The sequence below is a fragment of the Neolamprologus multifasciatus genome, chromosome 14, assembly GCF_963576455.1.
Source record: "Neolamprologus multifasciatus chromosome 14, fNeoMul1.2, whole genome shotgun sequence".
Classification (NCBI taxonomy): Eukaryota; Metazoa; Chordata; class Actinopteri; order Cichliformes; family Cichlidae; genus Neolamprologus; species Neolamprologus multifasciatus.
The window spans coordinates 21,254,530-21,270,025 of record NC_140452.1 but is presented as its reverse complement, the minus strand read 5'-3'; the positions used below and the strand labels follow the sequence as shown (position 1 = coordinate 21,270,025).

Below are 15,496 nucleotides of genomic sequence, written 5' to 3'. Positions count from 1 at the left end.
TTCAGGCTGTGTTGAAGGATGAAGGTGATCATGCCAAATATTGACTTTCATTCTCATTAGGTTGTGTAAACTATATTTTTTCCTTATCTGCTGTTCTTTCATTTATGTTTGCAGGTTTCAGTAAATCGCTGCACCTGTTTTCTATTTTTCCACAGATATGTGGACTAATGAAAGTCTTGGGGTGGCTCAAGACTTTTGCACAGTACTGTGTGTGCAAAAAACAAAAGACAAAAAAAAGTTTTTTGTCTGTTACTGACGTAGTGAAAAAAAAAAAAAAAAAACCTATATGATGCCAGTACAACCAGTTAGGATGAACTCGTTAATTTTCCCTTACTGGCTTTTTGTTGAGAACGCTCGAGTTTTATTTTGTGCATCGTCGCCGGAAGTGCCCTGTTTAAATGCGTTGACGTGACACTGGTCCCAAGTAGAGTGCAGTGGCTGTGTTCCTGGAGACAGAGGAGGAGAAAGTGTCTGATTTTGGGGGGGTCTGCTTCGAAAATCACGTCTCACCTTGATCTTTCTTTTTTATGAAAGGAGAAGGAAACCCTTGAAGCTACTTCTGCAAGAACAGACAAACACAGGCTCAAGTGGTGGGACTGGATCTAGATCTGCATGGGTGACAGAAGCTCCTCTCACTGATCTGGATGTGTCAAAGAGGAGGGACGGTTTGTGCTGTGAGCTCCTTTTGAAATGACTCAAGTGTCGGGTGTGAACACAAGACAAGTGATCGAAGGAGGAAAATGATGTTTACAGGAGTCATGCTGCTTTCATCTGATTTTATTCGTTGCTCTTAGGAAGTTTTTCCATCAAATCTCTCCGCCTTTCAGATAATCTAATTTGAAGCCGTCCACCGCACCTCGGCGTGTCAGCTTCTTCGTTATCAAAGTTGATCTCAGCTTTAGAGATTTATTGTAAAAACTAAAATTTGACTAGTCAAAGTGCCGTCATTCACTGTTTTGTAATCAATCGTAAGACATTTGTAACAGATATTTATTTTCAAAAATTTATAAATATATAAATATATCTTTCTAACTGAGAGGTGAACATGGCGATCAACACGGATGCCAACTTCCAGAGATCCAGTTTGGGTGAGGGCGGAGGAGGCGCTCCGCCGCCAGACTTCCAGGAAACTGAGAAACTACTTGCAGTGACCACTGAGCCTGGAGGGAACCAGATGAACATGTCCACCTCCTTCACGGTCAACGTGGGCAGCGACAAGGGTCTGGAAGCCGAGGAGAACGGCCACAGCGTCTCCGTGAGATCGGGCTCCACCGGGCAGCTGGCCGCCTCCGCCCCTCTCTCCCCTTCCAAGGCGAGTCTGAGCCGCTCCTCCACCGGCAACGCAGTCCAGGAGACCCCGAAGCCCCGGGATTACCTCATCCTGGTCATCATCTCCTGCATTTGCCCCGTTTGGCCCATCAGCATCGTGGCACTGGTGTACTCCATCATGGTAAGCATCTTGTTGCCTCATCAAAAGTGTTAAACCCCCTAAATATGTTATTGCTGGTGCACATGATGGGACAGTGCTATTAGGCTAAGTAAATTAAGATCTTGGAACAAAAGAGGACTGGGTGCTTGAGATTCCATCACTGCTTCTTGCAGTTAAGGCTCACTTTATATTTGAGAATGCCCTTTACCTTTACAGCCTTTTGATATATGAAGGAACCTTTTTTTTTTTTTTTTTTTTTTAAGTATGGCTATTATCCCTAACTAAGAACCACATTTGCGTTTGGGTGAATGGTCATCCGAGTATTAATTTTAGACAGAAAGACCATTTAGCAGAGCTTGGATGACAATTTAAAAGAGTTTCTGACACTTTTACACTTAAAGGTTTTACATTTTTGAATATATATATAAATAACAGAAGTGCAAATGTATGTGAAAAACTGACATATACACACAGAACACTCAGTGCCTCATTATCTTTCACTATTGCTGAGGCTTTAAATGATCTCACGCTGGCTGCTTCCACTCAGCTGCCAGATGGTCTGCTTCAGAGGGGCTGATACTTGATGTATCCCTTCACAGGAAATTTAAGGGTGCAGCGAAGACACTAAAGCTACTTCAGTCAGATATAGATATGGCATTACAGAATTGTAAATAAAATGTTGTGTTTTTGCAGATAGACCATGTGGTCTTTGTATGGGCCGCATTCCAAAACGCAGCACATGTAACTGATCTGTGATGCTGAGGATGCACTTTCCTGCTGTCTCCCTCTGCAGTGAGGTCTGGAGCGAAGATGGTGGAGCTGTTGTTTGAGGCTCTGCTTTTTAGTATAGTTTTTTACACAATACTATGTCTATATCTCTCAAAGATACATCCGTGCCAGTGTGTGCTCCACATATGAGCTTATAAAAGTGCATAATGCATAATGCAAAGAAAGATGCTCGTGTTTATTTAAAAATGGCATCATTCACATAATTTGTCTGGCAATCAGCAGGAAGTCAACTGTTTACACTGGACTTCCTGCTGGACTGGGGTGGGGGGGTGGTGGATGGGGGGGCAAAGTGACCATTTCAAAAAGCTTGGTATATTTAAATCACGTATGTAAATTTGCCTCCATGTGATATACACACACAACTTTTGAAATAAAGTAATACATAAACAGAACATAGTGTGAAGGTCAAAAATTTTATGTATGTATATATTCTTCTCTACCAATATGTTGAAACTGTATCAAATTCCTGCCTTAATTACAACAGCTATATTTACTATATTTTTCCTCTTTTCCACATTTACAATAAAACATCTAAAATAAGAAAAAAGGCTTGTAAACTACAAATCGTATGTATATAGGCTCTTCAAGCTCTGTAACAGCCACAATAGAGCTGGGCAAAGTGTGCTGTTAGCCATTATAATATCTAATGTGTTCTGCATTGTAAGTGTAGAGAAAGGCAAACTGCTGTTCCTGAGCAGCACAGACACAAACAGCCTATGACGGACCTTTGCAGTAAGTATCTGGAACCATTCTAGCAGAACTCTTTTAGCGCCATCAGTCGTAACTTCCCTGTGTCACGATTTTAACTCCTGGTGGCTGACGGCTCCTTAGTTTCAAGCCATTTGTGTTTTTCAGCACACTTTACTTCTGACACTGTCCAGTAGCCAATTCTCAGATCTACAGAGAAACAAAGCAGAGGAAATGCAGTAAGCCATTAGTTCTGTAATATCACTCTTGCGGGGACTACACACCAAGGGGAATATCAGACGGTATCCACAAGACAGCCTGTACTTCCCTGAGCCATCATCACGAACCCACTGACATTCACAAGTCGGTTGCTGGCTAATGGCATTGAGAGAGAGAGGGTGTGTGTGTGTGTGTGAGAGAGAGAGAGAGAGAGAGAGAAAGTGTGGCAGAGGGAGGTTTTCACAGAGGGCAGAAGAAAGAAAAGCGAAGGAGGAAGAAACTGGAGCTGGCCACTAACTCAATAGAAGGCGAGAGAAGTCAATTTAGTTTCTCTGCAGAGGGCAGATTGCAGCAGTTAGCCAGCTCAGTAGCAGTGATCAACATCCTCTCTCTTTCCTGGGGGGTAAGGAAAGGGGATATGGGCCTCCCAAAGAAGATCAAAACATCATTCGCTACAAGGGCAGATGGGCGTGAGAGAGACAGCAAATAGCCATAAAGTAGTTCCTATCACTTGATTAGAAGAAGCTGAATCAGATAGCACAGTCAGATAAGTGCGAGTGAGTCAGAACAGGAAAAACAGAGGTGTACAACGCTCGCTTGTGAGCAGATGAATCAAAAGTAATGTGGTTGATACCACACGATACAGCTTTGGAGTGCCAGATTAGTGCTAAGTGCCAATATTCGCTACTCATCATCCACTGTGAAATGGATATTGCTGGAAAGTCAAATAAAAAAAAGAGCAGTTTTTAAAATGGTATCAATGGGGAGGTGTCAGAGGAAGCTGAACAGACTTTAGAAATCCATTCACAGAAAGACAGAAAGATCAAAAAAGACCATCTTAAGGGGTAGCCTGATATGAAATGCCACCGTTGGTGGTCAGTTGCATTATTAATGAGCCTTTAGCTTCCAGTGATCTGGATTCAGACTTCATTTCATGCCAAGAGGGTTTGTGCTTAACAGTCATGCTATTATGTAACATTAACTGTGCTGTGTATTCAATTAAAACCTGATGTAAACCATATAGCTTTTGTTTTATAAGTATAGTACGCAATCAACATTTGTAGCTAAGCAATGGCTCAAACATGGCTGTGTAATGTGATCAGAGTGATAAGCAGCAGTATCTGTGGCACTGTCCCGTAGCTCTAAGTGGCATTTAAGCCTGTTTCAGCTCATTGCTTTAGTTCTTCAGAAATACAGCTGTTTTTAGCAGCAGATTCAAGCAACAAAGCTGTGACAAATCCACAGTATTCCAGCCTGTTCGACACAAAACTGAGCTGCAACAGACCCAAATATTTACCCCAGGAATCTTTCAAACCTCAAACAAAACTGGAAAGAAACGCAAATATAGGAGTGGATACAAAAATAATCAGGTGTTATGTTTTTAGATCACACACCTGTCTCCAGCTCCAGCTTTAAATACAATCAAAACTCGTATAATTGCCTGTGTCTAACTGTAAATGCAGACTTCAGTAGATTCTGCTATTATGCAAAACATAAACTATATCACAGAATTTAAGTAAATACACATTTTTGTGTATGTAGACAGTGCAAACATTAAATAAGATGTATATCCATCTTTTAATCGCTTAAACAGGTAAAAGTATCCGTGTTGGTCCCATTTTGCCCTTGTAAAAGAGTCAGCATCTTTCCACACTGTAGATGGTGCATTGCTAACAGCAGGAACAGTTACATCCATCATCATCTCCCACTACTTTCAGCAGTAGGAACACATAAAAGCCAACTTCCAGCTGGCTGCCGCCAAAGATCTCTGACAGATGCTTGGTGGGAAGGGCTTGCGGCTGGCAAACGCAGAAGATACGCAGTCAATTATGGTTACTGGAGAGGTTGGGGTAATAGGTTTTTACAGTGCACACTAGCCTATCCCAGTAATGGGAATGCCCAAACTGCAGGAGCATTACTGCATGTGCTGCAGATTTGCCTGTAAAATATGGTCCCACAATGCTGCACTGGCGGGATGGCTTTGTTTGTGTGTGTGTGTGTGTGTGTGTGTGTGTGTGTGTGTGTGTGTGTGTGTGTGTGTGTGTAGGTAAATGAGATCTTATTAGCAGTCAAGTGCTGCAGTCACCATCAGAGAGCATTTTACACTGTTCTTACCCAATGTGAGCTCATCAGAGTGTTACAGAGAAAAAAGAAAAGCCCGTCTGCTACAACTCATTTATCATTTTAAATCAGTGAATGCTACAATGTGATCATCCAATCAATATTAAAACTGAATGCATAGAATGTTTTGTCATGTTTTGAGTACAAGTATAGTACAGAGCACTTACCAGCGTAAGGGCCACTAGCTATATGAGTGGCTTTTTTGATAATATAGGAGCTTTTAAAATCTTCAAATCACACTACTCGATGATTTAATATTAAAAATGAATCCATCTTCACTTGTTTTAATTATAATATTGTGACATTTTATTTACAATATTGTACAGAAATCTTGAGCCACCCCTCTTTTCTTTCTATTTTGCCTCCAAAGAACAAGACTTTCTCGTATGATAGTTCTCCAGCCTTCCAGAAGGTCCAGAAGTTTCTTTAGCTGTTTTTCCATTCATTTTCATTCCAGTGCTTCTACCTCACTATATTCAGAGGAATGTTTTTGTTAGGCCACTTAACACTGACCTATGACTCATTCAAACATAAAAAGACATGATAAGTTAGGGAATGAACCAGTGTTATCTCTACACAAAGAACTGTATCTTCAGGTACTTTGTTACTAGCAGCCTGCTACAACACACATAAATTGTATTTTGAAGTGGAGGACAAAAGAATAAGAATCTTCAGAAGATAAAAGTTATCTGAATGCCATGTCCTTAATAGGGGAAAAGATCCAGCCTGACAGGACCTGAGAGATGCATCTGGCCCTCCAGTTGATCTGAAGGCCCAGATGTTCACTGAAGACTCACGAGATGGTCTCAGTGGAAGGGACTGTCTTCTTCTGGCAAGAAGGCATTGTTAATGAAGGGATACTGGGATAAAAGGCTGAGGTATGCCAAATTGTACAAAAACTGGACTGAAAAATCAATGGTAACAGTGGAGTGGAGTGGTGAATCCAAATGTGAAATCAGGATGTACAGAAGAGGTCAGGAGAGAGATACGACAGTGAGTGTCTACAGCCATCTGTAAAACATGGCGGAGGCTCTGTCATGGTTTGGAGCTGCCTATCAGCCAGTGGTGTTGGAAATCTTGACAAAATTGATTACATTTAGTTTTATTTATATAAACGACAACAACTGTTGCCTCAAGGTGCTTAATTGATACAATTGTAAACACAGAAAAGTGCCATCAGATGTTGATACCGAATGCAATACCATCTGCAAATCATCTGATTGGTAATAGCTTCACTTTTCAGCACGACAACGGTCGCAAACACTTCCAGTGCAGTAAAATCATACCTGGACAGAAAAGCACACATTGGAACTCTATCAGTCATGGACTGACCTTCCCCTACAGTCCCAACTGCAACACTCCTGAAGCAGTGTGGGATCATCTTGACAGACAATGGAATAAAAGGCAGCCAACACCCAAATATTTTCAATGGACCTTCATATTGTCCTTATATGTCGTATTTGCATGTGAGCTTACAAATGTTTCAGTAAAACATTACACCTATTCCACATTTTAGTAGCAAAATCTGGACAAATGCAACAGAAATCGCTTCAGCACATTAATTTGTGATTAACTGCCTGCAAAAAAAAAGTTATAATAACGGCATTTGCACCAGCTTAAGCTGTGCATTCCAATTGCTAAGTAACAGATGCTAAACCTACATTTCATTGTGTGATTTGCATCACATTAGATAATGACAGCGGTGTAACTAGACAACTCTTTGCTTTAGAAATCTCACCTGTGGTGAAAGCGTTTCTTAGTGTTTGCCCTTTTTTAGTACAAATAGCCCATTTCTGTTTTGTTTCTGTAGTTGCATTGTATATCGATAAACTGTGTTTGGTTTAACAAACAGATTGCTAATAATAGCATACATTATCCCGATGATAGTGCACTGTGCTATGAACTAAACGATGAAACCTGACTCTGAGTTATTTAAATATGCCTGGCAGTGGTTCACTTATAAATGATCTGCCAATGGATAAAGGTTTATACTATGATGGTCTAGTCTTTTAAAGCATTAGCACTCTGTTAGTTTGTTTGAATTCACAAGCAAATATATAAACACAAGTAAAATCGTATGTAACCATCAGCTACAATGCATTTTATAGCTAGAATAGGTATTGTGCCATCATAGCTCTGGAAGGTTTGATCATTTGGTCGCATGGGTGGTTTGAAATTTTAATGGACATTTTCTGTAAAAAGTCTAAAAGTCTTGCTAGCCGCTTCCGAGAGACTGCGATGTTCTTTATCCCTCACCGGACCAATGTGATTTAACTTAACATACCAAAACAAAAAAACCCGCAAAAGCCTTGTACAAATTCATTTGGGGATTAAAAAATTCTGTCACTACTAAATTATAAACGATTGTCATCGTTGAACTTAAAAAAAAGTTGAGTACAGTTTAAAAATAAAAATTTAAGCAATGAAATGAATATAATCTAAAAGTTTTGAAAGATATAATGTATAAACCTGAAAATCGACAGATTTGCTCATAGAAGAAAACATCCTCCCACTGTACACTTCTGCGTTCCACCATGGCTGCTGTTGGTTCTCCATTATTAATGGCAAGTGAGAAAAGAAGCACTTACTGACTTACTACCACCCACACTTGTCTGCTGAACATTTGAACACATTAGAGAGAACGGGTGTGCGTGTGTTTGTGTACAAAGGTAGCACAATGAACACTACAATTAGGGTAGAATTTCCCATTCTGAAAACAAATATGACCCGTAGTCGTGCTGTGAATCAATACAGGCGTGATTCAGTGAAGCAAAGGGTGCCTCCCTTTCACTACACACAGATATTCACAAGCACAAATGAAAACCTCTCGCAGGTCTCAAAGGTAACATCCAACAAGACTAGGTCCAAATGAGCGTGCTGACATTGCCTTCCTTTGTTTCTTTTTACTTTCTTATTATTATTATGCAAGTAAAATATCATCTTTTTAAATCACCTCCATTCACCATTGATGGTTTCTCTCCAAGCTGGCCAAATAGACTGTGTTTTCTGAAAGGGACTTCCATTGATTTAAGGTGCTGATGCTGCTTTTCTCTATGAGAAAAGATCAATACAGGCTCCAGCGGGACTTTGCACCATAGCTTCACATTGCAGTCCTCAGAGCAAGAAGATGGAGTGTGTCCCTGTGAGTGAGTGAGTGAGTGAGTGAGTGAGTGAGAGTAAAAAAAAAAGTAATGTTTCTGTTTTACTGTCATGAGCCTGGATTGTGGGATGAGACATTACATGTAGTAGATATTTACATTTGATCAAATTTGAATAAATCCTAGAAATAATCATCCAGTTAAATAGTTTTTGTGATTACGTTTCTTACCATGCAGTATATAGGAGTACATTACATTAAGTGACTGTTTTAAGGCAATTGCATTATATTGAAATATCTTTGTTTTAATTGCAATGCAGCATCTGTCAAAAGTTGGGTTTGAGCCTTTTAGAATTAAAAATTGGGAGGCGTTTGTGAAGCTGCGATAAACTGTGCGAGCAAATCAGTCAGTAATTTAACTAGTGTACTATATTTGATACATACAGTTTTTGAGACTTCAACATTTTCAGTGTGTTTTTTTTTCTCTAAAAAATACAAATATATTGGATAATACACTTTTAAGAAGTAATTCTTTGCCAGGTGTAGCTATCATATTTGCTCAACTTTGTTTGTTTTTTGCAAATTATTGCAAATTTAATCTTTTTATAAATGTCAGGATGTTCAATAAATTCTCCATTTATTGGCAATTATTTAACAGTTCGAGTTTGAAGGGGTAAGAAGAATATTTGTCAATGTAAAATTCTGAAAAATGTACATTTTTCATCACATGGTCCCGAGGGCCTCCTTAAAAACAGACATGAGCTTTTCTCAGAAAGATCTCAAAAAACTACCATCAGTGCATTTTATCTTTGCATCTACAACTAAGAAAAACATAATTTTCATAATTACCAGAGCTGTTTTGGCCTAATAATTTGTTAAGCGCTGTGTATTTAATTTATTTCTATTTTTTTCCTGCATCTTTAATAATCAAAAATATTCATATTTCACCCATGCCTAGTACCACTTCCTCATCTTCTTAATATTGAGTTCATTATGTACTGGGCAGATGAAATCCTTTATCATGCAAGAATGTGAAGACATTCTGCTTTGAAAGTATATCATGAGCTCGGTTGTTGTTATTATTTCCCAAACATCAGGCATTATTAAAAGAAGAGATGAATGCCATATTTAAAAGTAGTTTTCCACTCTACCCAAAGGTTGCACTGTCCCAAACCCACGTGCACTAGTGCACAGTAGTATCTTACTTCCAGACAGCCTGGAGGCAAAGCATCTCACGGGAGTGAGACGATGGAGTAACAAGTTAGTAATCAGGGGAAATACTCTGTAATTCAATCTGAATTTGAGGCAGTTCCCACCTAACCCCCAACACTATTTCTTCAGTATTCAGTGACTGAATGAAGAAAGAAAACAGAGACACCATAGCATGATTTCGCACTAAATTGTGAGGGTAATGTAAAATTAAGAAGAGTGTATTACTTCCTGAAATTCTCTTATGAAGCATGAAGTTCTCAATCGCTGCTAAACTCAGGTGTAGGCAGGTTTCATTGCTGTAGCCACACATGGACTGAATCATGATCCTTCTTCTACTTGAAAATCACCTCTTACTTTTAATTCTGATTAAAATACTTTTAATTTCAGTCAGTGTTAATTATATTTATTTTATTAACACTTCCATGCACACAATGCCATTTATATTTAAAGCATTTGAATATGTAAAATGGGGAAAAATCTTTTGAGGAATATGATAGTGTAGTTAAACTGTCAAACTGATGAATTTCTTTGTTTTGTTTTTGTTTTTTAACTTTTCATATTTTCATATCTGTTTCTTCTAATACCAGATACGTTTTGGTGAGAGGTCCAATTTCTGTTTTCACCTCTGCTTTGAAAAGACTCATCTTGGACACCTGCTGAAGTATTTAAACGCCATCTGCATTCAGCTTGATCAGCTTGATCAGATTGTTTAGTTGCTCTTGTGCTCAAGTGAAATTTGTCAAGTTATAGAGCAAATACTTGGAGTGATATATGTAAACTATAGCCAAAACACACACACAATGAAATTTTGTTTTATGACTAAATAAATGAAAAACAGCAACATAAGATTTTTTATTTGATGTGTGCATGTACATGCTGCAATACTGTGAAGAGCAGTGTTCCTTTGTGTGGACTCCCTTTCACAAAATAAAAACATACACTGTTAAAAAACCCTGCCAATCCAATGAAAAGCCTGAGACATCAGTAACGGGAGATTTGATCTTTGGGGTGACTCACATAAAAGCAATGCAGAAGGCTGAGAATTCCCATCCATCACGCCTTTCACACATACGCATGAATCACTCTGTCTCCGTATCTGCAGTGTACAAGCAAAGCAATATACGTTCAGCATTAAAATGATATACAACCCCTTCATACTGCTGCACTCACCGACTCCATCCAATTGGCTCTGCAAGTCACATTCTTCCATCAGTCCCAATCTGCCAGCATGAGATTTGACCGTTTACAGTTGAAATAAATTACTCTCTGCATTTCACAAGTCAACATTACTGCACTGCATGTTTATCAATTTCTTTTTAAAATAAGTATTGATTAACTATATGATAAATATTTTAAAGTGTAACTCTTGGAGAGCTGCTTCAGTATTTTCCTCCTGCCAGGAACTTGATCATTTGTCCAGTAAAGCCACGATCCCTTCTCTGCACATGTCAAAACCATCACAGCTTTGCCTCTAACATTGTTTCCAAAGCACTGTGAGATGTCATTCTGACATAATCATTTCTAACCCTGTCCATCATGGTCTCTTTGTCAGTGCCACCATCTCCAAACCACATGTCACAGCAGGTCTCACTACCATCTTGTAAACTTTCCCTTTGACTTTTGATACTCTTTACATTTTCATCTTTCCACCTGCCACTCTCTCATTCACACACACGTATTCTGTTTGCTACTACTGACTTTCATTCCTTTTCTCTCCAGAGCATACCTCCACCTCTCCAGGCTCCACAGAGTCCACAGAGACCCCTGCCTGCTTTCCTTTGGCTTTTCCACCTCTCTTTTTTATATTATTAGCCTACAGTACTCTGTGCATTTTATTCATCTTCCTGACTATCCCACTGTTTCTTCACTAACCTTTGAGTGTTTTCTTGCACTTTCTCTTTCCACCACCAAGTCTCTTTGTCCTGTGTCGTCTGCCCAGAAGATACCCCAAACACCAGTAACTTTTCCCCACCACCCAGAGCTTGTCTCAACTCACTTCTACTTGTTCTTGGTGTCCAAAGTCATTCTACAGACTACCATTTGATGCTGCCTAACTACATTGTCCCCATGAAAACCTTTGAGGGTTAGACTTTTCAAAGAGCCACAGGTTAGAGTGTGAATAATTATTGGTACACCTCAGCACTTCAGTGTATATGCCGAAAGAAAAAACAGCTCTGGAGAACATACGGGTGTTCTATGTCTTCAGTGTAAAATCTGTACTAATCTGGACATTTTGTAAGTAATTTTTTCAAGAACTTTTCACATTTGTTTCACCCATAAATGGGAAAAGCATTGCACTTTAGTACATAAGCTCAGTGAGCAATAGTGTATATGTATCTTGAATTTCACACCTTACACTCAATGTGTGTGAAGACTTGTGTATGTTCACGAGTTAATAAAGGTTTTTTTTAATCATCTATTCCTTTTTTTAAATGTTAAATCACATTACACAAGATCAGCAAAATCCATTGATGAGCCTGACTGATCCAGGATGATTAGTTCAGTAGTTTCAGGGTGTTCATAATTGATAATAATCAAACGATTTGGAGTTCTTCAGGTGCAGGTGCAGTAACTCAGGCTTTGGGGCAGTCACAAAGTCTTCGTGCTGCTTGGTCTTATGGTTTTTCCTACACAAACTGGGAAAAATAAAGTAAAAGAGGAAGAACTGGACTAATTACAAATAATACTTTACAGGGTTCCTGCTACATCACTGTTTGCATCTCTAGCTTTATCCAAGAACTCATAAATATGTAGATTAAAATCTCCACCCTAAGTGTATCCTTGGTTTGGCTGGTTCGACAGATCTTCCTAAAAATGTTCTGTTTGGTCTACTACCTAATATATTACATTTGTTTAATAGTCTTGCTGCTTTTGTGTGTCCCCAGTCCAGAAACAGTCTCCAGGCGGGGGATATAGACGGGGCCAGGAGGCTGGGTAAACTGGCTCGTCTGCTCAGTATCTCCTCCATTGTCTTGGGCGTGGTCATGATCACAGTCTACGTCTCGGTTTCAGGTACATTAATTGAATCAAGCAGGACAAATTTTTGAGGATGGTGTCCAGTGTGCTGCACCGAGATTTCGATCGAGGTTTAAAGTGTAGCTGTAGGAGGAACTATCTACTCAGAAGGGCAGTCCAAGAAACATCTGCCAAGGCAGCTCACTCTCTCTCTTGTTCTTTTTAAACACGTTAAGAAGTTTGTAGTGCAGTAAAAATGAGATAAGAGTAGCATGACAGATGTTTACATTGATTACATTATTGTCACTTTGACTTTTATATCAATCTTGAAGGAGAGGTCAGAGGTCAAACGTGAAAAATTTTAAATTCTTATAAGGTACTTTCTATATGTTGACAACACATCCCATAGTTTCTAGGTTATAAGGCTTTTTGTCAATTTTCAACCAATAAATCATTAAGTTGACCTTGAAGATAAGGCCCCTCTACACTCAAAGTTTTATCAAAATCAGAATCCAAAACTTTTCAAGCGATCTTGTTTACAGACAGAAAGAATGACATGCTTCAGATGTGTTTCCTGTTTTCAAGTTTGCCAACATCTGTGTGTGTGTTACATTTACTTTTGCTGCAATCATAAGTGTGTGACATACTTCTTCTCTTTCCCTTTTTTTACAGTTTCCAAATAAACTCACGAGACATGATCTTTCAGCAAGTAAACAAATGAAAAACACCATTCAGAGATGCATGTATTAGAATCTGGTTAGCATTTGCTTGACAAAAATAATGAAAATCCTGATGTAAATCTGTCAGGTTAAAACAGAAGAGGAAGAAAATGCAGATTTGTTTGTGGTCAGAAGGAACCCCGTGTGTTTCCCAGTGTGGAACATGGACTTCTCTCAATGAAGACAATAATCTGTGTATGAGGAGAGAGCGACTTTCTCTGTATGTGATGGAGCTTCTTTCGAAAAATGGATTTGGGGTTTGGTCTCCAAACTTTGGACAGCTGCATATAATCCTCATATATTCCTTATCAAATCTTTTGCATTCAAAGCATATACAGTTACAAATATATTTGAAATGTGGATAGAAAAAATTACATATATACATTGTATATGTACATTTTATATAATGTTTGTATGCCAAGCGGTGCTGGGTTTGCTAAGGCTGTCATAGTGGCTGCTTTGTCAGTACCTGGATGCTCAGTGGAAACTCAAAGGTTTGTGAAAGTGGGCAGGGGACATAATTGTTTTTATTTATTATAATTTTTCATTGAAAACAAAAAAAACAAGACCAAGTGCATGCCTGAATGTAGAACACCGAACCTCTGCCTTCATTTTGACTGTTATTTCCATGTTTCTTACCTTTTCCAGGAGTCTGAGAGACTAGCAGGTTTGCACATGTGAGACTGTTTTGTGTACATCTAATTATTTACCACAAACATGACTTAGTCTCAGCTACACCTTCAGGTGTTGTTTCTCCTCACCATATTCCCTTATAATTAATTTTACGTGTGTGCGTGCACGCGTGCTTGTGCACGTGTGTTTGCTGCCTTTCTACACCATTGGCATTGTTATACAATGACTGTTAAATGTCACTGATTGTTTCACTGAATGTTTTTTCCAGCTTGTTGTATTGGTATAAAATGTATTTATATAGGAAAATATATATGCAATATGTACGCATGCTATGGGCCAAACAGGCTGACACAAACTTCTTCTTTTTTTTAACAACGAGCGGGTCTATAAGTTTAACTTAGTAACAATGAAAAGCATTTAAACAAAAAACACAAGCATTCTGTAAAGTTCAAGCCTGACAAATTGTCTGTATTCATAATTTTATCAAAGAGATGCAGTTTATTGTTCTGCCTGTGGATACACATAACAAGTATGTTACAGTGACATGTACCAGGCTTGTGAGCAGAGAAAAAATTCAATAACACTATGTTGCATTATTCAGATCATTTGGATAGATTTTGGGGGCAATAATGTTATTTGGATGGCTGGGTTAATTTACATTTTGTATCATTTTGATAAGTTACAGTGCTTGTTTTCACTTGCTCATACAGTTCAAACAAGTGAAACCTTACAGCTATATTATGCTGCTAAAGTGATACTACCAAATCCTCAACATCATCAGTGAAAGGATGTACAACTGCTAACTGTCGAGTTAACAGACTTTCAAGTCCCTGTTCATACTCGTGGTTGTACAAAAAGTCACTTTAGCAAAACATCCGAAAGCAGCAAAATCCAAAGATGCCCTACTGTTTACTTAGTGCAGGCGACAGCCCTGCTGTTTTTCTTACATCTACATTTTTCATCTGGAACAACTGGCGAGCAGAAGCCAACTGTCAGTAAAACAGTTCAAACTTTTCCACTTCATTTCCGTGTATTAATGTGTTTCCTTTCCAGTATATTGTATGTGCCAGTTCACCTCTCTGTGGTGTACATTTTGCATGTCAGGAATAAACATTACCATGCATGGTCCAAGTTGTGCCTTCTCATAGTAACTTCCAATTCACAAGGAATTGTGTTGACCACAGCCATGCTAGCAGCTTTCTGAGTCTGTAGTCTATAGATAGCATGTTGTTTCAGATAAATGTAAATATTCCAATAATTATATCAATAAAAACACCAACATGTTGATCGCAACGGCGATCGTGGCTCAAGAGTTGGCAGTTCGTCTTGTAATCGGAAGGTTGCCGGTTCGAGCCCCGGCTTGGACAGTCTCGGTCGTTGCCTACTGGAGGTGGTCAGAGGACACGGTGGCGCCAGTGTCCGTTAGCCTCGCCTCTGTCAGTGCACCCCAGGGCAGCTGTGGCTACAATGTAGCTTGCCATCACCAGTGTGTGAATGACTGAATGTAGTGTAAAGCACTTTGGGGTCCTTAGGGACTAAGTAAAGCGCTATACAAATACAGGCCATTTGTCACTTAGACCTTTATGGGTCAGACCCCAGTTTGCCTACAGTTTACTCTCTGTAATCCGTAGAGAC

General features: G+C 39.1%; 1 protein-coding gene across 1 annotated transcript in view; it reads left to right on the top strand.

Annotated features, from left to right (window-relative positions):
- The first annotated feature begins 32 nt into the window (after positions 1-32).
- Positions 33-15,496, top strand: part of trarg1a (trafficking regulator of GLUT4 (SLC2A4) 1a) — a 16,728-nt gene continuing 1,264 nt past the window's right edge. The window contains exons 1-3 of the mRNA XM_085183976.1: positions 33-1,450; positions 12,440-12,566; positions 13,182-15,496. The exon at positions 13,182-15,496 is cut by the window's right edge and continues 1,264 nt beyond it. Of these exons, the coding sequence (XP_085040102.1) occupies positions 1,046-1,450; positions 12,440-12,566; positions 13,182-13,192 (543 nt within the window). The 5' untranslated portion in view covers positions 33-1,045 and the 3' untranslated portion in view covers positions 13,193-15,496. The remainder of the gene's footprint in view (positions 1,451-12,439; positions 12,567-13,181) is intronic.